General features: G+C 41.1%; 1 protein-coding gene and 1 long non-coding RNA gene across 2 annotated transcripts in view; one reads left to right on the forward strand and one right to left on the reverse strand.

Moving 5' to 3' along the window:
- Window positions 1–6821: 6821 nt before the first annotated feature.
- On the forward strand, window positions 6822–24821 carry LOC114564942 (uncharacterized). The gene is made up of 3 exons (XR_003693863.1): window positions 6822–7040; window positions 17564–17648; window positions 24582–24821. It is a non-coding gene; the product is annotated as an uncharacterized LOC114564942 (long non-coding RNA).
- The window catches only part of zeb1a (zinc finger E-box binding homeobox 1a), a 98038-nt gene continuing 91069 nt past the window's right edge, over window positions 18315–25283 (reverse strand). Inside the window, exons 7-8 of the mRNA XM_028592641.1 lie at window positions 24554–24734; window positions 18315–21583 (exon numbers count right to left, since the gene is read on the reverse strand). Coding sequence (XP_028448442.1) covers window positions 20892–21583; window positions 24554–24734 — 873 coding nt within the window. The 3' untranslated portion in view covers window positions 18315–20891. The remainder of the gene's footprint in view (window positions 21584–24553; window positions 24735–25283) is intronic.

The following is a 25283-nucleotide window of genomic DNA, read 5'->3' on the forward strand; positions in this document are numbered from 1 at the left end:
TTTCTTAGCAATAGCCAAACCTCTTTACATCCCATGCAGTTTGGGTTTGCATATCGGCCACGCCACTCAACCGAGACTGCATTGGCTATGTTCATGGAAAAAATCAAATGTCAGCTAGATAAAAATGGATGTGTTGGTGCCATTTTCCTAGATTTAAAAAGAGCTTTCGACACTGTCAATCACAAGGTGCTGCTTTCTAAATTGTCCCGTTTAAATTTTTCTGTTCAAACTATTCATTGGTTTCACTCATACCTGTCTCACAGATACTCTTACTACTCTCTTACACACATACAAACATGGCTCAATAGATTGTGTCTTATCTTGAACGCAAAAAAAACTGTTTGTTTATATTTGTCAAAGCAACCTTCTACTATTAGCTTACTCAATCTGGGGTGTTCTTGGGCACAGAGAAGTTGGAAGTTGTTAATGAGTTTAAATACTTAGGCGTGATTATTGACTCCAAACTCTCTTTCAAAAACCATGTCAAAATGATAGCCAAAAGAATTAAATTCAATCTTTGTAATTTTAAGCAAATCAGAGGATCTCTGCCAGATGCAGCTGCTCTGATGTTTCTGCACTCAGTGATACTCTCACATCTGAACTACTGCATCACCAGCTGGTCTATGTCGGGTTCTACTATCCTAAAACCAGTTGAGCTTTCGTACAAAAAGGCACTCAAAACTTTAGATAAAAAAAAAACTTTCTCTTATCATCATTGTAAGATCTTAGAGAAATATAACTTACTGAGTTTTGATCATTTTTGTAAATTTTCTTCAGTATGCTTAGTTTATAAAGTACTACATGGCTTGGCACCACCCCCTCTGTTAGAGTTTATTAAATACAGACAGACTCGGATCACTAGAGCTGTTGTAAACAGGGACTGTGAGGTTCCTTTTAGAAAAACCTCCTTCAGCCATAATGCACTATCAATTAAAGGTCATGCATTATGGAACACACTATCCCCAATTATAAGGGAATGTCCCACTCCGGCCACTCTGTTTCTCTTTGTTTTATTTGTTTGTTTATTGTTGTATTCCTTTTGTGCTTTTTATTGTAACTTTAACTTGCTTAATGGACTGCAGATGGAAATTAGCCCTTGGGCTATAATCTGGCATTTTTTACGTGTACTGTTGTACATGTTCATCAAATGTGCATTGTCCTGAAAAATTTAAAATGAAAAAAACGACAACATGCAGTTTGGCTGTAACATACAGTTAGTGGCTAACAAGTAACAAGTGGCTGTCAAGTAACCTAACTGCTTAAGCTTACATTGAAAATGCTAGCGGTTGGTCTGTTGGGTAGCTGAAAAGTCTGTGTGATCTATAAAGTCAGTGTTGATACAAGCATCAGTGTTACTTGAATGGCTTAATTAGCTCTTTTCCGGGGCATATACTACTCTCAGCTTTATTTTAGCTTTTGGGAAGGGTTATGGTTATTGTATTTAGCAGACACTTTGTCCAAAGCCACAAAATATGAATCTTACAATAGTTAAAATTAACAGTAAACTGTTTTTAAAGTTCTAAGCCAATATTAAGCAAAATAGTAATAATAACAATAATGGCAATTCAATATTAAATATCTATAATACAAAATAATAAAAATACCATAAATATACAAATCATAACTCTAAGAATGAATTAATTAGTAAGTGTAAGATCAACAGATTAGTCTTGAGACCCCTCTTGAAGGCTCCAAAACAATCAAATGAACGCAGAACAACTAGCCAACTCATATCATAGAATGCACGCATATTTTAAGAGGACTGTATGCAGGGAATGTGTCTGACCAATGACGATGGGTGTGGGCCGCCTGAGCCAAAAATGCCAGGGCCAATTTTTTGTCCCAGTCCAGCCCTGCTATTTGCCATTGTGTTTTATGATTTGTTGAAGTGTTTTCATATTTGCTGATGTGTTTTCCTATTTGCCGTTTTGTTTTCCTATTTGCCATTGTGTTTTATGATTTGCTGTTGCGTTTTTCTATTTGTGATTTGCACTTCAGGGCCACCATACATCTTCAACTTGTGCAAAATGCTGCTACTCGCTTTTTAACAAATACATAGACGTGCACATATCACTCCCGTTCTCTACACTCTACACTGGCTCCCTGTGTGTTTTAGAATAGATTTAAAGATTTTATTGTTTGCTTTCAAGGCCTTAAATGGTCTGGCCCCAGAGTATTTGTCTGAAATTTTAACTTTGCGGGAGCACAACTGGTCATTGAGTTCTTCAAATCAGCGAGTTTTAGAAGTGCCAAGGTCAAGGTATAAACGATGGGGTGATCAGGCTTTTGCAGTTGCTGCCCAGAGAATCTGGAACAAGTTACCCCCTGATATTCGCACTATCGCAGATGTAGCTCTTTTTAGGTCCAAACTCAAAACGTACCTGTTTAGTCTGGCTTTTAATACGTAGCAGTGGTGTGACAATTTCATTTTTCTGTTTCTTTGCAACATATTCTGATTTTACTGTTTTCTATGTTCATTCTTTCTATTGTATGAAAGTATTGTATGGTTTTTAACTCTTGGTTTCTGATGTTAAGCACTTGCATAGCTGGTTGCTGTAAAGTGCTATATAAATACATTTTGATTCATCCTCCCCGTTGCTGCTTCCCTATTCCTGGTGTCTGCCTCCCCACTCCCCTTTTCCCCTTATTTTCAATAAACCTGTTTTTTGTGAGCTCTGCGTTTGAGTCTGTTCTGTTCCCAGCGTAACAGTTACTCCACCTTTTCCGGTACAGAAGAACTTTAGGAGTCATTTTACATCCTGATAATATCCGTATGAAATACTGCATTCAGTAAATCAGAATCAACATCAGAAGGACCCGACGTCTGAAAGCAGCAGCATGTTCAGTCTCAGTTGAAGTCATTACGGTTGCTGGAGATATTAGCCGTAGTCTTCTCAGTCGTTCTCAGTCCTCACCCAGTGAGCCACTCAGCTTTTACGATTTAATCATTTATAAATCAACAACTAATGGAAAATGTGCAGCCTATGTCAGGTCCAGTCTGAAAATCAGGAAATGGATATATGTGAATCTTGAAATGCTGCTTTGGATCACGATGATATTCTGAAACTGACATTTTTTTGTCACAAATGTAACACAAAAGTAGATAATTGAAAGTGGGAAATTAAGGTAAGGTAAGATTTACCTTACTGATCCCACACTGGGGAAATCCCCTTGTAACAACAGGTCAAATGTAATACAACAGATAAGAAAATACACATTAATTAGAAAAATATCAAAAAATATATAATAAGAATAGAAAAAAATAAGTTGTGGGTGAGTCAAAATCTTGACCTACAAAGAACAAGGCAGCTAAAAGATGAAACATTATACAAGAGTTATCATCAGATGATGAAGAGTGCTTCTGCCTCGTCTGTTTGGAGCCATTTTCAAACAGTCGTCCAAAAGAGATATGAAAATGTTATGAATACAACATATGTTCCCAAGACTTCCTTCTTTCATTTGGTATGCCATTTATACTATTGTGATGTATGGTGCTCAGTAAATGTTAGACAGTGTGAAAAGTGTGACAACATACCCCGCTTTCCCCTAATATATATACACTTTAAACACATATTTTAGATACAGATGACTAGGAAACGGCATATTGCACAGGTCACAGTAAAAGGCGACACCAAGTAATAAATAAATAAGTATACATAGTGCAGAATACTGTGTAGGTGTTGGCTCATGTTGCAGAATAGCTAGCAGTGCTAGAGCATGATGTTGTGGTGAAGAGTCTGACTGATGCTGGAGTAAAGCAGCTGTGGTAGCACTCCTTCTGCACTGAGGGTTCAGCAGTCTGCTGCTGAAGGAGCTGCTCAGGGAACTCAAGTGAAATGCAAAAACTGATGCACAACACAAGAGGGCGCCATCATCCTGCTAACCAGGGATGTAGTTCAGGTTCAAACACCTCAACTCACTTTGTCTGCAGTTTTAGTTGAGAATATGTTTTTAGGCAGATACAGTTAGATTTATAATGATAACACAAAGTGTAAAAGGTGTGAAACTGCTGCTAGCTATTAAGTAAAGTAATGATTGCTTTTCTCTTGTTTAGTTTTTTGGGGGGGGGAATTTATACTAAGACACTAATTGATTTATGTAGTTTGTGTTTGTTTATTTAGGCTGTTTAGACTGCAGGCAAAAGTGCCCCAAATCAGATTTTCTTTGGGGTCAAGTGACCAGGGGCCTCATTTATAAAACCTGTTACGCAAGAAAAAGTTGCGTGAAGCAGGGTGAAATTTGTCGTCGCAACATTCCTCGCAATAGTCGGGATTTATAAAGAATTTCCATGCGTAAAAATGTTCCCAGTTTTCCGCAAACTTTTGACCACACGTTTGATCGTGCGTAATGCTCCCAAGGTTTTGTAGACTGCGTTTTAGTGAACTCCGATGGTATGCCATTTTCCGAACCTAACCCAGTTTTTGTTTTCCTGAACCCAACAATCCCGTTCTTGCTAAACCGACTCAGAGCCGGTCGCGGGGCCCGGCGAGGCCAGCAACGGGGAGAGGCAGGGGATCCTCCCACACCGTGCAGCCGAGGAAATGCGCTTTTCCTCCGCTGCTCTCCCCTGCCTCTCCCCGGGAAATGCGTTGTTTGTTTGATGTGTATCTCTGTGTGTGTGTGTGTGTGTGTGTGTGTGTGTGTGTGTGTGTGTGTGGGTGTGTGTTTGTGTGTGTGTGTGTGTGTGTGTGTGTGCGTCTTTATGTGGTCGTGTCTGATTGTAGATGTCTGTGTGTGAATGTTGTCTTTCTGCACCTGCTATTCCCACACAGTTACCATACAAGTTACCAAATTGTCACATTTCAAGCACTTTCACCTGTTTTGCCCCAATAATGATACAAAATCTTGTTTCTATTTTTTACCTTTTTAATAATTGAATTTCCTTTCTCACAAAAAACGTATGATATATATATACATATGATCATAAATGTGATCTCATAGGGGTAAATGGCAAATATGAACCATAAATGATGTATATATCATTGGTAATTTAGCTAAATCTGTTAAGTATTAAGGCTGTGTAACAACAATATGAACACTACACAAGGGTTACGCCTTCCAAACAGGATTTTGTTTCGACGTTCTACCTCTGTTAGGAGCACATTGATCTCACAATCACTGAATCGTGTTTTTCCCCCATTTTTCCGTTTCGTGATTGGTGATCAAGGGCTCCTTTCAAGGCTGGAATATTCATTGATTGATGAACATGGACCTTATTAGGACAAATATGGGACGACCTTGGGAGGAGCGTGAGGCTCGTGCACGACCGCATAACGTAACGCACGTCCGTATTTATAACGAGAAGAGAGCGTACCGGTGTGCGCCCCACAACCCGGTCTCACGCCAGGTCGTTATATAGTCACGTTATTGTAATCTATTAAGTCGTGGACAGGTTACGTAACGACTTTTGAACGTGTACAGGTCACGCTTTTCGAACCTGCTGCTCTGGGGGACGCAACAACGGGGAAATGAGGCGCCGGCCAAAACAACGGGACGGGCCGCCACTCGCGATCGGGGAAACGAGGCGCCACACGCCGGCTAAAACAACGGGACGGGCCGCCACTCGCGACCCGCGCAGGGGCACACAACAACGGGGAAATGAAACACCACAACGGGGAAATGAAACGCCACAATAACAAGACGGTTGGGGTTAGGAAAAAAAAAGAACGGGGTGAAAGTCCTGTGTTTTCTGTCACACACGGGTCACGCCGACAAAGGAACTGCAACACGCGGGAAGGAGCTGCCAAAGCGGGGCGCGATACTGGGCTGGCGCCCCAAGGTGTTATAATGCATTGCGACGTATATATTATTATAATATACGTCGCAATGCATTCTGGGGTAGTGACGTGTATTGGTTGTGTACCCACGTACCGGCTATTGACAGTACAGTAACAGCGAGATGAACACGTCTGCCGTTCAGCCTTTTCAGTTTGACCGTAGGCTTAAAGGACGAACCATGGGGTTAATAACAGATGTGTACCCACCCTGTCGTTCTCTGGGACAGGTTTTCATGCTAATTGATTGTGTTTGGAGCTTCAACGAAGCTAGCGCGGACCGCTGGTTAACATAGCTAACAACGCTAGCTTGTATTCGGGGCACAGGGAAAGTAAAAACTAATTCGCTATTTATACCACAAAAAAGGCTCAAAATATCACCAAACTTCAACGGTAGCATACATGTTAACCGATGCACTGAGAACTTTGTAAGTGTACAGACGAAGAGCTGCGGGAGCTCCGTGAAAGGGCTACGAGAGAGAGAGCCATGCCACAACAGAGCCTCGTGCCGGAAAAACCAGTCATGACTTACAGCTGGCGATGCCAACTAAAATCAAAAGCAATTTGCACAATATATCTGAAATAATCGCACCGATATAAACATAACTTGTCTAGCTAGCTAGTTTACTTACTCAGTGGATAACTGTCCATCTTGTCCCTCCGGTCTAGGTCGCAGTATCCAATTTTTTTTTGGGACTTGGAAAAAAGTTTCCCTGTTCATCAGAGAGGGGGAATCTTCAGACAAAACACTGCATGGGTGTTGTGACGCAACAGGTCCCACTCCGTGCAACATAGACGCTCCTGTCCGGTGGCCATAGCTTCACAATGTCCGCAGGTACACCACCAGTTTCCCGAAGTACGAGGCTGTGTTGCGGCATTGACTCGTAGCCCTTTCACGGAGCTCCCGCAGCTCTTCGTCTGTACACTTACAAAGTTCTCAGTGCTTCGGTTAACATGTAGGGACCCTCACTATGCTACCGTTGAAGTTTGGTGATATTTTGAGCCTTTTTTGTGGTATAAATAGCGATTTGTTTTTAATTTCCCTGTGCCCCGAATACTAGCTAGCGTTGTTAGCTAAGTTAACCGGTCCGCGCTAGCTTCGTCTATGTTGCACGGAGTGGGACCTGTTGCGTCACAACACCCATGCAGTGTTTTGTCTGAAGATTCCCCCTCTCTGATGAACAGGGAAACTTTTTTCCAAGTCCCAAAAAAAAATTGGATACTGCGACCTAGACCGGAGGGACAAGATGGACAGTTATCCACTGAGTAAGTAAACTAGCTAGCTAGACAAGTTATGTTTATATCGGTGCGATTATTTCAGATATATTGTGCAAATTGCTTTTGATTTTAGTTGGCATCGCCAGCTGTAAGTCATGACTGGTTTCCCGAAGTACGAGGCTCTGTTGTGGCATGGCTCTCTCTCTCGTAGCCCTTTCACGGAGCTCCCGCAGCTCTTCGTCTGTACACTTACAAAGTTCTCAGTGCATCGGTTAACATGTATGCTACCGTTGAAGTTTGGTGATATTTTGAGCCTTTTTTGTGGTATAAATAGCGAATTAGTTTTTACTTTCCCTGTGCCCCGAATACAAGCTAGCATTGTTAGCTATGTTAACCAGCGGTCCACGCTAGCTTCGTTGAAGCTCCAAACACAATCAATTAGCATGAAAACCTGTCCCAGAGAACGACAGAGTGGGTACACATCTGTTATTAACCCCATGGTTCGTCCTTTAAGCCTACGGTCAAACTGAAAAGGCTGAACGGCAGACGTGTTCATCTCGCTGTTACTGTACTGTCAATAGCCGGTACGTGGGTACACAACCAATACACGTCACTACCCCAGAATGCATTGCGACGTAAATAACCATGACGGCCTACGAGGGAACATATTTTCTGCATTTTTTAACAAAAAAAAACAAACATTTGGAGTGTTTTTGTAGCATCTTTTTATAGCTGACGCCCACATTAATCTTATAAGGCCAACAATCCTGTTTGTAATATTTATGGACAGGATATCGAGGCGTAGTCGGGGTGGGGAGGGGTTGCAGTTTGGTGGGCTGGGGATCTCATCGCTGCTCTTTGCAGATGATGTGGTCCTGATGGCATCATCGGCCTGCGACCTTCAGCACTCACTGGATCGGTTCGCAACCGAGTGTGAAGCGGTTGGGATGAGGATCAGCACCTCTAAATCGGAGGCCATGGTTCTCAGCAGGAAACCGATGGAATGCCTTCTCCAGGTAGGGAATGAGTCCTTACCCCAAGTGAAGGAGTTCAAGTACCTTGGGGTTTTGTTCGCGAGTGAGGGGACAATGGAGCGGGAGATTGGTCGGAGAATCGGGCGCAGCGGGTGCGGTATTGCATTCAATCTATCGCACCGTTGTGACGAAAAGAGAGCTGAGCCAGAAGGCAAAGCTCTCGATCTACCGGTCAGTTTTCGTTCCTACCCTCACCTATGGTCATGAAGGCTGGGTCATGACCGAAAGAACGAGATCCAGGGTACAAGCGGCGAAATGGGTTTCCTCAGGAGGGTGGCTGGCGTCTCCCTTAGAGATAGGGTGAGAAGCTCAGTCATCCGTGAGGAGCTCGGAGTAGAGCCGCTGCTCCTTTGCGTCGAAAGGAGCCAGTTGAGGTGGTTCGGGCATCTGGTAAGGATGCCCCCTGGGCGCCTCCCTAGGGAGGTGTTCCAGGCACGTCCAGCTGGGAGGAGGCCTCGGGGAAGACCCAGGACTAGGTGGAGGGATTATATCTCCAACCTGGCCTGGGAACGCCTCGGGATCCCCCAGTCGGAGCTGGTTAATGTTGCTCGGGAAAGGGAAGTTTGGGGTCCCCTGCTGGAGCTGCTCCCCCCGCGACCCGACACCGGATAAGCGGACGAAGATGGATGGATGGATGGATGGCCAACATGTCGTTCTTGTCGGGGTTCCTTTTAAGTCTTCATTAACTTCTTGAGCCTCCAGTTGCTAATGTTTAGGTTCACTAAAGTGTGTTTGGGTTAACGTTGATGCTTTTGTATGAATAATTAGAAAATGGGAAAAATACTTGAAGAAGTTCATCAAATAATACAAAACTATTTGAGGATTCCCTTACTTTTACAGCAGTGATTTATGTCTCTGGAATGAAGCAAAGCTTGATAACCCCTCCTCCTCCTCCTCCTGCTCTCAAACACAGCAAGCTCTGGTCTCTCCATATAGGTCCTTGTTCCCTCCCCTTTAGCACATGTTGTTTTGATCAGAGCTCACATTACTTTCAGTTCTGAGGAAGTGAAACTCTTCAGTGAGAGGTGAAATGGAGTTCAGCTGGACCAGGAAACCTCTTGTTCCATCTGTATGGATCTACTGAAAGATCCGGTGATTACGGCCTGTGGACACAGCTACTGCATGAACTGTATTAAAAACTTCTGGGATAAAGAAGATGAGAAGAAAATCTACAGCTGCCCTCAGTGCGAGCAGAGCTTCACACCGAGGCCTGTCCTGCTGAAAAACACTGTGTTAGCAGTTGTACTGGAGGAAGTGAAGAAGACTAGACTTCAAGCTGCTCCTGCTGCTCACTGCTCTGCTGGATCTGAAGATGTGGCCTGTGATGTCTGTACTAGGAGAAAACTGAAAGCCCTCAAGTCCTGTCTTGTCTGTCTGGCCTCTTATTGTGAGAAACACCTTCAGCCTCATTTTGAATTACCTGTATTTGAAAAACAAAAGCTGGTGGAGCCCTCCAAGAAGCTTGAGGTGATGAAGATGTTCCGCCGTACTGATCAGCATTCTGTCTGTTATCTCTGCTCTGTGGATGAACATGAAGGCCACGACACAGTCTCAGCTGCAGCAGAGAGAGCTGAGCGGCAGAGAGAGCTCGAGGGGAGTCGACTACACATCGAGCAGAGAATCCAGGACAGAGAGAAAGATGTGACGCTGCTTCAACAGGAGGTGGAGGCTATCAATGACTCTGCTGATGAAGCAGTGCAGGACAGTGAGAAGATCTTCACTGAGCTGATCCGTCTCATGGAGAAAAGAAACTTTGATGTGAAGCAGCATGTCAGATCCCAGCAGAAAAGTGAAGAGAGTCGAGTCAAAGAGCTTCAGGACAAGCTGGAGAAGGAGATCACTGAGCTGAAGAGGAAAGACGCTGAGCTGAAGAAGCTCTCACACACAGAGGATCACAACCAGTTTCTACACAACTACCCCTCATTTTCAGCACTCAGTCAATCTATAGTCTCATCCAGCATCGATATCCGTCCTTTGCGTTACTTTGATGATGTGACAGCAGCTGTGTCAGAAGTCCGAGATAAACTACAGGACGTTCTGAGAGAGAGGTTGACAAACGTCTCACTGACTGTGACTGAAGTGGATGTTTTACCGCCAAATTCACAACCAGAGCCCACGACCAGAGCTGAATTCTTGAAATATTCCTGTGAACTCACACTGGATTTGGATCCAGTGTGAGTTCATAGCATACACAGGTTTGTTATTATCAGAGGGGAACAGAAAAGCAACAGTAATGACAAAAGAACAGTCTCATTCTAGTCACCCAGAAAGATTCACTGGATGGTGGCAGGTCCTGAGTAGAGAGAGTCCTGAGTAGTACCTGGATCATAGTACAGGTATTCTGTCCTTCTATAGCGTCTCTGAAACCATGACTCTCCTTCACAGATTCCAGACCACATTCACTGAGCCTCTCTATGCTGGACTTTTGCTATATTATTGTTCTGGAAACACTGCAGAGTTCTGTAAACTCAAATAGACAGAAGTTATTTAAAAGTTCAATATGTAATACTGACAGCTAGCGTGTAAAATTGTTACTGCAGTCCGAATTCAAAATACTCAATAGAGTTGTCTCCACCGGCCCCTCCTCCCCAGACTCGAAGTTCACGGGGTTGCCAGGTTGAGAACGCTGAACCCAATGTCTCACAATGTCAATGTTAACTACATGCAAGACATTATTCCACAGAATAGCTAGATACTGGCTATGTTGACGATCATAGAATTCTGTGCTCTCATAATGCTCTGTACCAGGTGACAGTCATCTTTTGTTAGCTAAACGTTACTGCAACAACCGCTTAAAAGACTGTGACCTCACGGTGCTCTGTACCTGACTGACAGCGACCCCTTTCTTGGCTAAACGTTATTGCAACAACCGCTTAAAAGAGCTCAACCTCCGGCCATCTGTAACCAGGTCACAGTCATCGTTTGTCGGCTAAACGTTACTGCAACAACTTATAAAAACAGCACAACCTCGCACTTGTTTGTACCCAGGTCACAGTCATCGTTTGTTGGCTAAACGTTACTGCAACAACCACTAAAAAGACTGCGACCTCGCGGCTGTCTGTATCCAGGTCACAGTCATCGTTTGTTGGCTAAACGTTACTGCAACAACTCTTCTGTACAATACATATTATGGCTGCATATCAGTTATTAACAAAGTGGTAATCATCTTACTGTCCAACATTTCATAACCGTGAAGCTGGGGATGGTAACTTTATATTCCAATACGTAACGTACCATACATTGCAGAGCGACCTATAGAGAGCTTACGTAAGCTCTCTACAGGCCAGTTCAACAATTTAGCCTACACCAGCGGTTCTCAAAGTGTGGGGCGCGCCCCACTGGTGGGGAATAGAGACGTGACAAGTGGGGCGCGTCAAACTGGAGTAAATTTCCTTTTTATGCCTTTATATCTTTATCCAGAAATCCCAACTGTCCAGGAAGTTCCGTGAGTCTCCCACATATGGATAGCGGCTCCTTGACGCCCGCAAATGAGATCAAATCTCCCGGAATCTGGAGCAAGACCGCGCACTCGACTAGAGAGTGTGTGTGTGTGTGTGTGTGTGTGTGTGTGTGTGTGTGTGTGTGTGAGTCTAGGTGTGTGTGTGTGTGTGTGTGTGTGTGTGTGTGTGTGTGTGTGTGTGTGTGTGTGTGTGTGTCAGGGTACCCGCGGGGTCTTAAAAGCATTGAAAAAGTCTTACATTTAATCGTCTCAAATTAAGGCCTTAAAAGCCTTGAATTTGGTATGCAAAGTCTTGGATTTTGTTACAAAGGTCTTATATTTTTTGCCTTCCCTAGGATTAGGCTCATACCGTAACAAAATAGCGGTTAAACTGATCGGAGGATGTGCGGAATGTGTCGGTGTGTCGAGCCTGGCTGGCCACTCGGCGCCTTCAGACAAAGCTCATGGTAACAGGCTAACGGATTATTAGCTAGTCAAAAACCGCTCCATTAATCTGCTCGGTGCGTCTTATAACAAACGGAGCGAGCAGCCGCCGGATTCTAACATCTGTTGATCCGTGCAGGACTTCACTGTGAGCGGACTGTTTAGAGACGATGTGACCGGCAGGTAACGTTAAAGGTTCGCTGCTACTGTAGCGGAGCTGTAAGTAAACCAGGGCTCTCAAGTGTCACACATTGAGCGTGACTGTCACGCACTCCCGTCACACATTGTATTTCTCACGCGGAAAAACTATTTATAACATATTTAATATTCTGCAGCGCCCAGGAGTTTTCTGGCGAGCCGCTCTCACTATGGAACTGACAGGAATCAAGGGTGTCTCCCCTGGAGCTCTTAGTCAAGCCTGCCACTTATCAGCCAATCAAAAAAATAGAAAGGGGCTATACATATACAATAGCCAATCAGAAAATAGCACTTTTGTATCTGGGTAAGATTTAACGCAACAACCAATGAGAAAAAAGCATAGAGCAGCGTACAGACACTTCCCTAAACGTTCCCAAACAGGGCTCTGAGTCTGTCAGAAGGTCTGAGATCTACCGTATCAGCACAGCAATCACGTAATGCACAGCAGACTATGGTGCAGGTAGATTATTTTATAGGTTTTTTTAGGTACTTTATTTTTCTCAAAATATCACGACTCCTCCAAATCTCAGAGAACACAGATATATTTTGAATGTGCCCAAAGTTTTGAACATTAGAAATCTTGCTCAAAACACATCTGAAATATTACAGTCCAGGGGTGTATTAATTCATTAAAATTAATGAATTTATCATTGAGGTGAATAACTGTCATATGCACATTTAAGGAGGTTACTTCCTCAACAAAAGTTGTCACAGCCTGTCCTTAAAACTTAAGAGCCCTGAGTAAATGCTGTACTGAGCTGTGTGTTTTCAGTGTTAAACACAGCTGCAGCTATTCATGCACGACTGTTGTTGGTGATCTCCAGAGGTGGAAGACTTACTCACATCATGTATTTCAGTCAAAGTAGAAAAAACTGTGTTGTAAAGTTACAAATTACTTGTCAGTTGCTAGTCCTGCATTCAACATTGTCCTTAAGTTAAATATATATTGAAAATTCCACCTTGTCCAAAGTGGGGAATGACCGAAAAAGTTTGAGAACCACTGGCCTACACGTTGTTTTGCCAAAGTTAAATTGCATGATTCCATATATGAGATAATCCAAACTTGCTGTTTCTGTCATGTGTCTGCACAGTGGTTGTGTTGAGATAGTAAACAGCCTGGCCAATCCTTCGGTAATGTTTGTTGGCATGCGTCAGGTCTATTTTCACGCAAGCCGCAGGGCGTTCGGACAGCTGGGCAGGAGGTGAAACAGCAAGAGCATCCAGTCAATTTAGCAAAAGACACCTCCCAATATTGTATATGTTTCTTTTACAACATCACAGACAACGAGAAATTCATCTTGGAGGTGGAAAAACATAATAGACATCACAAATCTTTTTTATCAGGAGAACGCCAGAAAAGAGAAGGAATTAAATTACATGAGGGCTTGGAGTGGAAGGTAGATACTATCTTAATAAACACAGGATTGTTCTGTTAAGTACTTGTATATACAATATATTCTGCGAGTTGGGCAGCAAGACGTTCCGCTTCTGAGACGCTCCCGGTGTGGTATGGCGCATGGCGGAGGACGGAACAAAACCAGAACACAGCCGGAAAGTGGGGGTTAGTGTAAAAAACCCATGACCAAAATAGTCAATGTGGTACTTATGGATGGAATTATAGTGAGAAGTTTAGTGAAACTTGTATTTTACTTTGCTTGGAGGAGACGTTTGGATCCACTCAGAATCCAAAAGTTACTAAACTTTAAATCTTGGAACAACCTCAGAGACCCCTACTTTGGGAACAACTGATATAAGGGACAGTGTTAAACTTCTTTTGTGTCCATCATTGTTGCTAAGAGCTGATTTTCTTGTAATGTCCTCACTGCACAGAGATCAGCTGCCAATCAAATATTATGGGTGGTAGTTTGACTTTCTAAAGAAAGTCAAACATAGGTGGTGCTCCTTCCTGTGTCTACTTCACTGCTCATGATGATGTTTGTTCATGCATTTGAATGTTGTTGTTTCTCTTCCACTGCATGAGTCTTAAAGTGTTCTTATTATGCTTTTTGGCTTTTCCTTTTCCTTTATAGTGTTATATATCTTGTTTGTGCATGTTACAGTATCTCACAAAAGTGAGTACACCCCTCACATTTTAGTAAATATTTCATTATATCTTTTAATGGGACAACACTGAAGAAATTACACTTTGCTACAATGTAAAGTATTAAGTGTACAGCTTGTATAACAGTGTAAATGTACTGTCCCCTCAAAATAACTCAACACACAGCCATTAATGTCTAAACCGCTGGCAACAAAAGTCAGTACAACCCTATGTTAAATTCCCATAGAGGCAGACAGATTTTTATTTTTAAAGGCCAGTTATTTCATGGATCCAGGATACTATGCATCCTGATAAAGTTCCCTTGGTCTTTGGAATTAAAATAGCCCCCCATCATCACATACCCTTCACCATACCTAGAGATTGGCATGGGGTACTTTCCATCAGATCATCTCTTAATGCAAATCAAACCAACTATAAGGTTAACCGACATAAAACCATGCCAACCACATACTCTGCTTCTGACTGGGTAGTAATACTTACCTAATTACTGCGCATGTGTGACTCCCAACAAAGATGGAACAGAAGTGAGATGCCTCACTCGGTAGCTAAAACAGAGAGGTCAACACACAGGGTGAAAAGAGGAGCTGCAGCAATGTGCAGTACAACAAAAATATGTGTTTTGAAAATGTAACCATATAAAGCTATTCTGGTACAACCTGTAAATAAAATTATGTACCTGAAAATTAACATAATATGAGCACTTCAAAGAGAGAAATCACCAGAGCTTCCTTTATCCTAGAGATCTTGTTCTCAGCACTTTTATTTGTTTGTCAGACTAAATGTTGTCCAAATCTACGTACAAATTAGGTACTATAAAAACTTTAATTATAATGATAATTATCAATAAGGAAATCGTTTATTATTCTCTTTTGTACATAGCTGAGATTCTGGTCAAACAAATTGATTGGGTGGATGGAGTGAATCTGTATATGAACCCATTCAATCAATATTCAGTATCATCAGTATCAATATTCTTCAGGGTCTTTTCTCAATAACATATAATAAGATAACTCTGAAGCACCAAGATAGATCAAAATTGTTGTAGAAAATCTAGTAAGAGTGCTACAACAAGCCAAAATGTAAATGACTGTTCCCCACAAACAATAAAATGTGACAGCACTCTGATGAATGAATGATGAATGAGTTGTGTCTTTCCATAACACTGAACTTATTTCAGCCTCTGTCAGCATCAGTATTGCTAATCAGTGGCCAGACAGGTTGTGCTTTGATTGAGTGATGTGATTCTGAGCATCCCAACTAATATTGACAAATAGCTCTGTGTGGGCATCATCATGAAGTGCAGTGGCGCGAAATGAGCTTTAATAACTGCCAGTTAATACAGCTCTGACTAGTGTGCTGAATATATTGTTGTTGCTAAAGGTGAACATCTCTAAACATCTTTGTAGGAAAAAACAATTATATAACGAATCCCCCTTTAAAACCCTTTTGTCTCAGAACTGTGGCCTCCAAATGAAAAACAAAAATGTTCATTTCATTTACATTGTGACCACTCACTGTTATGGTGTAGTAGTTTGCTTTGGGTAAAAGTGCATTACATAACCTGGACATCAGGAGAGTGTTGCTTCTGCTCTTTCTAATCACCTGAGGGAATACTCACACAAGTGAAGAAGTAACTTTTATTTTCTTGGCTCTCAAACATGTGGTTAGAAATAGTTTTGTCTTGTCATTACGCCCCTCTTTGCTATCATATCATTGATTTTTCCTCTAACTGCACATAATATTGTTTGCCCTTTGACATCAACCATGCAGATTATCTGTCATGTTACATTTCATAGATTTATGTTTGGCTTATGTCCAAATTCTCCTCAGCACTCAGAGGACACATTAATAACCATGGCTCATAGCGCTGATATCTGCTGAAATCTGCTGAAATCTGCAGAACACAATGCATTAAGAATTTCAGTTCTTCCTGCACCACCCGGTGGTAATTCTTTTTTTTACTTTAGATGCAAAACACGACAACAATCAGTACTCTCTTACTCACTTCGTGGTTGTCTTAAGTTTTCTGCTCAGCAAAACCTGATTCCACGTTATGTATTTTCATGTCTGAGCAATATACTTTTGTGTATAAAACTATCATTATTTATTTAATAACGTGGTCTCAATGAGATCGAGATCTCCTTTGCAAGCAGGACCAGCAGGATACATAGAACACAGATAAGACACAGATCACAAAAAATCAAATTATGTCTAAAAGGTCCAAAATTAAGTTTAAATTAATCCAATGGGATGAGATTTTTGAGCTTTAATGTCCATTGCGGTTTGTTCCATTTATATGGTGCAAATTACTGGACGGTAGTCTCTCCAAGATCATGATTTTGTGGGGTATCAAGAGTTAGCAAGTCCTGGGATTTCAACAGTAGTTATAAAGGGGCGTTATGCAGTTTTGGCCATTTCTTCACTTTTTGCTCGCAAGTTTCTCTATAGAGCTCACCCTACAGCTTCGGAATAGATATTTGGCAGCTCCTATGTTTACTTAGTCTGCCGTTTCCTCTTTCTCTGTTCCTCCGACAATGCTTTCCTAGCTTTCTGCTTCTTTTTTGCCAGCTAAGCCATGACCATAGTGTGAAAAACTCCATCACTACCTTGTTAGCTGGTTCCTGAATCATTGCAGTGTCGTGAAGCAATTTGTTACATTGCAAGACCTGATAACACGCGATACTTCCTGACGCTGAGGCCAGCCGAAAGTTGCAAGGGTGTTTTTTCCAAGGGGATAAGCTTCGCTTCAGAACTCGAACCTCCTATGGCGCCATTTTGATGCTACAAAGAGATCACCTCCCGTTATTATTCCACTGACTAGCATTCATTTTGACGTCACTTGACAGCGAATAACTTTACATCTGAAGCATTTAAAGACTCTATTTGTCCATTGTTTATTTCTAAAGAAACACAACAATGTATAAAAGGCTCCGTTACCTTGTACCTCACGTTATGGCTCCGTAGCAGACGTTTTTGTAAAAATAGGCTAACGATTGTGTCACATAGTAGAGGAATTACCGTATAGTACAGGAGAAGCTCGCAGGCAGTTTCGATTTACATGAGCTGTTTAGGTTTAATTACTAATGTTAACTAGCATTTTAGTTAGCAATAATTAGCCTGTGCCCATGTTATCTCCTTACATATACCTACGCTCTCCGTCTCTGTAAGATTGGGAATGATTGAGATTTCTCTTGGCACAGCTACCAGAACACTTACAACTTTCAGACACGTTGCTCACGTCACATTTACGTTGTCTCTCTCAGTTGGAGGCTGCACAGTAAAACTAGCAATCACCGGAAAAGTGCTTCTAATAGCCTTCACTGGTCTCCGTCCAGAGCAACGGGATCTGTTGGTCCATTGTTATATACTGTCTATGGTTTTTTTCCGCTCACAGGCACTAGGGGGGAGCGAGACGACCACCATTCAACTTGAAGAAAGTCATATATCCATTCCAATGGCTCCGAAGCTGTTCAGTTAAGGTAAATTAAGCTAAAAAAAACTGGATAGTTCCCCTTTAAATTTAATAAGAGATGTGATGTACAGATAGCATGTTCTCTTGTTGTTGCTAGTGAGGACAATCCTACTTTCTCATAAAGTCATAATGAATAGTTCATAGGAGTTCAGAACACAAACAGCTGAAACTGAGCAGCATCCAGCCTGTGGTTCACCCTCAGTTCTTTTTGCTTTGATCAGAGCTAATTTATGGTCTTGAATCAAGTCCAAGTCAAGTCTGATCTTCATATGGAAATTGTAAGTGACCATTCTTTCAATGCATTGGCATTGAATTATCAAATAAACTATGCAAGGTCTGACTTTCACTCTATTTTTTTTATTTCTCCAAGATGTTACTAGGTCAAATACTAGGATGTTTTTGCTTTCAAGTCTTGGTAAGTTATCCACTCCCAGTTCTGCTCAACTCTCTAATACAGGCAAAAATGCTCAAAATTAAAAAAGTAAGTCAAAATGAAGTCATATACAAGTGACTCTGGCTTAGATTTCTAAGTTACTACTATCCTTACATAAAACATGCAGCTAGGAGTCTTTTTCTTACACACACTATTTTTTTATCCCAGTAGATAGTGATAGTGATAAAGTAGGAGGCTAAGTAGAAGTAAAACAAGCAACTCACAAATGCTTTCTTATATTTTATTGTGATGGGGCGTCATAAAAATGAAGCAAAACTAAAATAAAAACAATACAAAAAGACAGTGGATTTACAAAGGGTGAGGACAGAACCATGTGATATGCAGCCTTCGACAGTACAATGGAAGTTGGCACAGAACAGAAAACAGGGTGGCGGGACCATCGGAATTTGGCTTCGAAATCAAAAGGGAGGCTTCATAAAAATCCTTCATTAAAACGCGACTCATGCTTTTAAATCACAGAGTTTTAGAATTCAGTAGCTTCATAACGACGCAAAGAGCGGATGCACATGTAACAAGTTTCTATTTCTCACTTCATTCCTGTCTTTTTTTCTTCTTTTTTTTTAGCTTAACAGAAGTCATGTTTACGAATACATGTTTTATCTTTTTACGTTTTTTTTTGTTAAAACAAACTTCAGCTCCCAGAACCACGTTGGGGTTTTTTGTTCGTCTTAAGGTTATTTTTCATACTAAAATATATTATTGTATCAATTCAAACTACAGTAATGTACGTTACAATGTGTAATAAATAACCATAAAAGAAAATATAAAAATAAGACACATAAATATAAAAAAGTCTTCTAAAAACTAAACAGGTACATTTTTTTTTAATCTGTGAAAAGGGTTCTAATACTGCCATTGTCGAAAAATTATACAGAGGACACAAAAAAAAGAAAAATTAAAACAGACTAATTTTATAAACACTGTTCGGTAAAACCAACTGAAAACACATCGACAGAGACCACATTCACTAACGTTTGTTACCTGAAGTGCGAGACAGCTTTTTCTTTTCTTTTTTACTATCCGAAACAAGTGCACAAGTTTGGCTGAATTTTTTACTTTACAGTAAATCCTTCTGTCTCCATTTTACTTCAAATTTATCTTGGTTTTGTTTATTTTTTGTATTTCTTTCTGAGCCAAGCAGGTGAAGCAGAGTGTCTTAAGCTTCAAATATTTCAATCTGCAGAAAATGGAACACTTTCTTTGTTTTTAAACACTTATGTAAACATTTCTTTAAACTGATTTGTGACATATTAAATCGCTTCTTCTAAAAACTTTTACCATCAGTGGGAAATGAGTTTACAAGGCATTTCATTACCACGTAAGCTCAGTCCGGACTGTATTTCTCAATGGTTCCCACACGTTCCTCTACTTTAAAAGGTCTTTACTTTTCAACTACAATTTAAAGACTTTGGACAATGTTGTGTTAGCTAGGACTCTCAGTTTATCATTGTGAACTGAATATATTTGGGTTTTAAATTTGTGTTCAGACACAGTAAGACATTTAAAGGCACCATCTTGGCCCCTGGGAAATTATTTTTGGCCGTTTAACACTATTTATTGTCATTTAAAAGACAAAAAAATCAATTAATCAAAACAAAAATAAATAAAAATCAATGACCAAACTCGATAGTTGAAGCCCTAACAAGTGGTCCAAATACTTTTCTAGGCCTTGCAAATATTTAAATTAATTTCACAGGATGCATATTTCAGCTATTGAAACAAATGAGCTGTTCTGTGCAAGTTGACAAACATTAGTCAATATGGGTCTCGTGTAGGTAACAGAGGGACATAATACTGGCTACATGTGTAAAGAAGAAATTATAACACTGTTCAATGGCACTTTTAACAGCACACAGGTCTTGCATAAGGCTGGAGGCATTGGGGTGGAGCAGGGAACAGCCCTGGTCCTTCACGTACAGTATGACTTAATTTATAAGCTAATAACACTGAAACTTTAAAGTCAACCAAAATAAGGAGAAGCTCGGTAAGAATGGGCGCGTGCCAGGCGAGGCGGAGCCTGCATTTCAATCTTCACCTGGAGACTCCACCTGTGCAGGCTATGAAAACACAGACCCCTGATGCTGGCTTTAAGGTTGTGACTCCACCTTCCCTGATAGGGCAAATTTGGTTATGGCGTACAGAAGCCAACGTCTCCCCATCCCGCCCACAATCCTCCCCAAGAATACTTTGTTTTCCTTAAGGCTAACAGTCAAACTGAAAACTAAAGTAATGCTAACTAGCCAACACTAACACAAACAACATCTTGCTAGCTAGTGTACGTATATAACACTGAAGGGCATACGATGCATGAGGCATGTATCCGTAGGTAAACCAGGAATACTGTAGTGCAGAGGTTTTTGTTCGTAGAACTCAATAAAATACTGATTTAGGAAACTTCATTGGCAATAAAAAGGTATAGAAATCTCTCATCTTACAGGTTAAAATGTTTTCAAACAAGATTAGTAACACTGACCAAATGAAAACAGACAAACAAACAAAAACAACCTGGTATGTCTCAGTAACAAGTCTAACACGTTGATGGGTGAATTCTGCTTTAAATCTGGACTTCTATAAACAATTTTAACACTGATATTTCATTTCCACAAGAAAAAAAAGTCACTTTTTTTTTTTTTTTTTTTCAAGTTCAGGCACACCTGGGTTTTTGTACACAGTAGTGGACCGTTAAGATCAGGCAACCGCCGTGACTTTCTTGACTTTTCTGCAGCTTTGTCTGAATTAACTTGAAATGTCATAACCGAGGCAATTTGAGCTGTCCCGAAGAGATTTTCCATCATTTTATTTGGCGTTTGTCACCACTTCCTCTGTGGATTTAACGCTGTCTGAGCCCTCCCTGATGCTTTTGTCCGTATTTTCTTCACAGTCTGCCACTTCCTCTGTATCCGTGCTTGCCGCTTCCTCCTTCTCTTCAGTCATTTCCTCGGTCTCTTTGTCCTCCACGTGACCGTCCTCAAGCTCGACCTCCACCACGTCACAAACAAACTCGTTGTCCACCTTGTCTCCGTCTGCCTCTTCCTCTCCGGCCATGTCTTCCTCCGCCATCTCCTCGCCGTCCTCGTCCTCCTCAAAGTTGCCCTCGTAGATCTCGCACTCGCCGTCGTCCACCTGCACCACCCGGATGTCGTCCATGCACATGGCCTCGTCGTCCTCATCCTCGCTCTCCCTCTCGTCTGAGTCCATTTGGGAGGGAGGGGTTGTGGTCCGGCTGTCCGATTGCGGCCCGGCGCCGAGGGGGCTGCCGAGCTCCGACTGAACCTCACGTGGCCCCGAGCCGGAGCTTGGCCCGTCCTTCTTGCAGTAGGAGTAGCGGTGGTTCATGTGCTGGGAGTATGAGCCCGAGTGGGAGAAACGCTTGCCGCACTTATCGCACTGGTAGGGTTTTTCACCGGAATGCAGCCGTGAGTGCTCGATCAGGTGGTGTTTGTGTTTGAAGGCTTTCTTGCAGATGCTGCACTCGTGGGGCCGCTTTCCTGAAGATGACAGAACCAAGAGTCAGACAGAAGAAGAACTCAAACAGTCCGATTAAAGTATTAGAAGAGCGGTATTATCAAAGAAATACACAAGTGAAGTGCCAGTACCTTAAAAGTGTTTGTTAGATGTCTTGGAGTTTATGGATTATTATAAGGATCCGGCCCCCCACGAGGGGTCACAAAAACATCTAACAGTGGTTGTGAGATGATTTAATAGGATAAGCTAAAACTGTGTAAATTAAGACTTTCCTCTAGCCTCTTTCTTTTTCCCCCCAAGACATTTTTCAACGTTTTCAAACCTGAAACAATTAGTTGATAAAACGATTAGTTGATTGACAGAAACCATTTTGATAAGGAATCAATTAAATTCATTTTTCAAAAATAAAGACCAAAGGTCCAGCTTCTAAATTATGAGGAGTTGCTGCTTTTCTTTGTTTAATGTAATAATAAAGTGAAGTCTTTAGGTTTTGGGATGTTGGCTGTATGAAAAAAACAATTTGATATCATCATCTTGGGCTTTGGAAAACTGTGATTGAGCATTTTTTTTTACATAATTTTCTGACTTTTAAGGTCAAACGATTAATTGATGTTGATATTAAGCGTATAAATATGCGCAATAAAATGGCCAAAACAAATATGGCCATATAAATATAAATATGGCCATATAAATATAAATATTTCCAAAAAGGCCAAAAAGGGTGGGAGCTACTGCTCTAAGGTAAAAAAGTGAGTATGGTCTACTCTATCTTTAAGGGGATCCTGAGATAATGACTACTATGAATTTACACTCTAAATAAAACATTATATTATAACATTATAAGACATCATGTGGGTTACTCTCTTAAAGGAATACGCCACCGTTTGTTGAAATAGGGTTATTCACCGTCTCCTCTATATTAATATAGGTGGGCAAACTTATTTTTGTCTCAGTGCATGCATTGTCTTAGTGCGGCTGCGCCGCCGCTAGCTTAGCTTAGTGTAGTGAATGGAATCCTTTGTTGCCGGTTAGAATGTCGTGCGTAAAAGTGAGCCAAAAAAAACAAAAACAAAAATAATTACTTGGCTACGTTGCATCTCATATAAAGAATCCGAAAATGACTTCACGAGTGCAGATATCACGCAGCAACTCTGTGTGAGTACAGGTCTAATATGGGTCAATCTATGCATATTTGTGTGGCAGCAGGTAACGTTAGCCTACCGTTAGCTAGCAGCTGGAGTAAACACGATTAAAATGCTGACAGCTAAACAGTGTAAAAGTGTGTCTGTATTTTACTGTAGAGGATTGTAACACCAGACTGTAGCTACCATTGTCTGAAAAACACAGACTCAGCCTGAAATAAGTTATTGTTATGTTATTGTTATAATTTTTTTAATAAATCATTTAATTTTGACCCTGTGGCCTTAGCAATACATAAGCTGTTCTTTAATGTCGCCTTGTGCTCCTTTTTTTTTAGATCAACTTTTTATTGTTTTATATTTTTTAACATACAGAACAGACAAATACAATTGAACAAGGTGCTCCTTTTTTGTGGAGGTGGAGTAGTGCACTATAGGCCCCTGTGGGGGTTAAGCTTTTGTCCTTAATGGCATTTTTTTCCCCTTGCATTACTTTTAGTTTTATACTTTAAGTAGTTTTGAAACCAGTACTTTTACACTTTTACTTGAGTAAAAAGCTTGAGTTGATACTTCAACTTCTACAGAAGTCTTTTCAAACCCTAGTATCTATACTTCTACTTGAGTAATGAATGTGAATACTTTTGACACCTCTGCTGTTGAGCGATCGCAACCTCCTCCTCCTGTCGTTCTATTTCTAAAGCATGCAGCTCCTCTTCTGAAAACTCTGGTTTGTAGAGGTATGGTTCTGGATCTTGTCTGTCTGAGAAGTCATCCTCTTAGTCTCTCACACAATCCGCCATGTTCATCGCCATTCACTGTCTACTGTAGGAAAAATAGCCAGCTAATATTCACGCCGGTATGTTGACGGAAGTTGGGGGTTTTCAGGTGCTGCATGATATCTCTGCGCCCAAGTAGCAGTGCTTCGCCTATGCTTCCACCCAATATAGTCCCAAATCAATATCTGCCTCGTCTAGCCTAACTTGCATTGCTATTTGTACTCGTGAATATGCAGGCCACAAGAAGTAATTAGTTTTTTTTTGTTTGCTCACTTTTATTCACGACATGCTAATCGGCAACAAAGGGATTCCATTCACTACGCTAAGCTAAGCTAGCAGCGGTGCTGCTGGACTAAGACAATGCATGCACTGAGACAAAAATGCGTTTGCCCACCTATATAATTATAGAGGAGACGGTGAATAATCCTATTTCAACAAACTGTGGCGTATTCCTTTAAAGCACCATTCTCCATCTTTAGTCAGTTGAGAAGGTATACAAAGTAGTTCAGAGTGGAGGTAAACAAGAGTTTCAAATTTGGAAATCTGGTCTGGCAAGGTAACTGCTGTACAAAACTGATGTATTACATACGTATGTAAGACAGAGCCTGTGACTTTGTGTGTATGGTTTGTGTTTATGTGGATTATGTCATGGCTGAACCATCACACACCTGTGCACAGTAGTGCAGCACACAGCTAACTGCTAACAGACTTTAATAAAACCAATGTGATCCTAAGTGAAGATAACAAAAGTTTATTCACCTCAAGAGTCTCATCTGGATAAATACTGATGTCAACTCTTTCTGAGCTAGTACTTTTACAGGCCAGCTGTCCAATAAAAGTTACAATCACACTAAGTATAACATATTTAATAAGAGATGATGTCACATGTAAAGTCACGGCCTTAAAAACTACCTTTGGGCATAAAAAGGAAAACAAAAACCCTGCTGAATAAAAAAAAACTATACTATTCAAATGATTACATTGCCATTAATTGAGCAAATAAAGATTTGATAAATGTGGTTATATACAGTATTATTAGTATAGTATAAGTAGTAAATGTATTAATTTAATTGTGTACCTGTGTGTTCATATTTGTGCCTAAGCAGGGAGCTGCCCTTCTGGAAGACTTTGGAGCAAAGGTCACATGGGTAGACGCCGTTTTCCAGCCGCCGCTTCTTCATCAGCGCAGCTGAGTCCGAGTCGTTCTGCTCCTCCACCGTGGAGACGGCGTCAGAGCTGCTCTCCAGCCTCTTTCCCTGCTGTAAACGGAAAAAAATGGCATTCATCGTTGTGGTCAAATACTGTAATGGCATGTGTTGGGTGAGGGCAATAAACCTAAAAGTAAAGAAAAAGAGCTCAGTGATGGTCACGGTTTCAATCTAGGGCTTCACAATATATAGTTTTTTTTATCATCATCGCGATATCAACTGCCGCAATAAACACATCGCAAAAGGCTTCAACATATCTGCTTATAATCGCAAATAATATCGCTATTGTGATGTTCAACAATGTTATCGCATATTTTCCTCATCCTTTGTCTTTGTGAGCTACCTAGATGTGTTATGTTGTTTTATATAGTGTAATCGTATTTAGTTTTTTGAATGACTATAAATATTTCCAAAAAGGCCAAAAAGGGTGGGAGCTACTGCTCTAAGGTAAAAAAGTGAGTATGGTCTACTCTATCTTTAAGGGGATCCTGAGATAATGACTACTATGAATTTACACTCTAAATAAAACATTATATTATAACATTATAAGACATCATGTGGGTTACTCTCTTAAAGGAATACGCCACCGTTTGTTGAAAT

Source organism: Perca flavescens, chromosome 12 (genome assembly GCF_004354835.1).
Source record: "Perca flavescens isolate YP-PL-M2 chromosome 12, PFLA_1.0, whole genome shotgun sequence".
Taxonomy (NCBI): domain Eukaryota; kingdom Metazoa; phylum Chordata; class Actinopteri; order Perciformes; family Percidae; genus Perca; species Perca flavescens.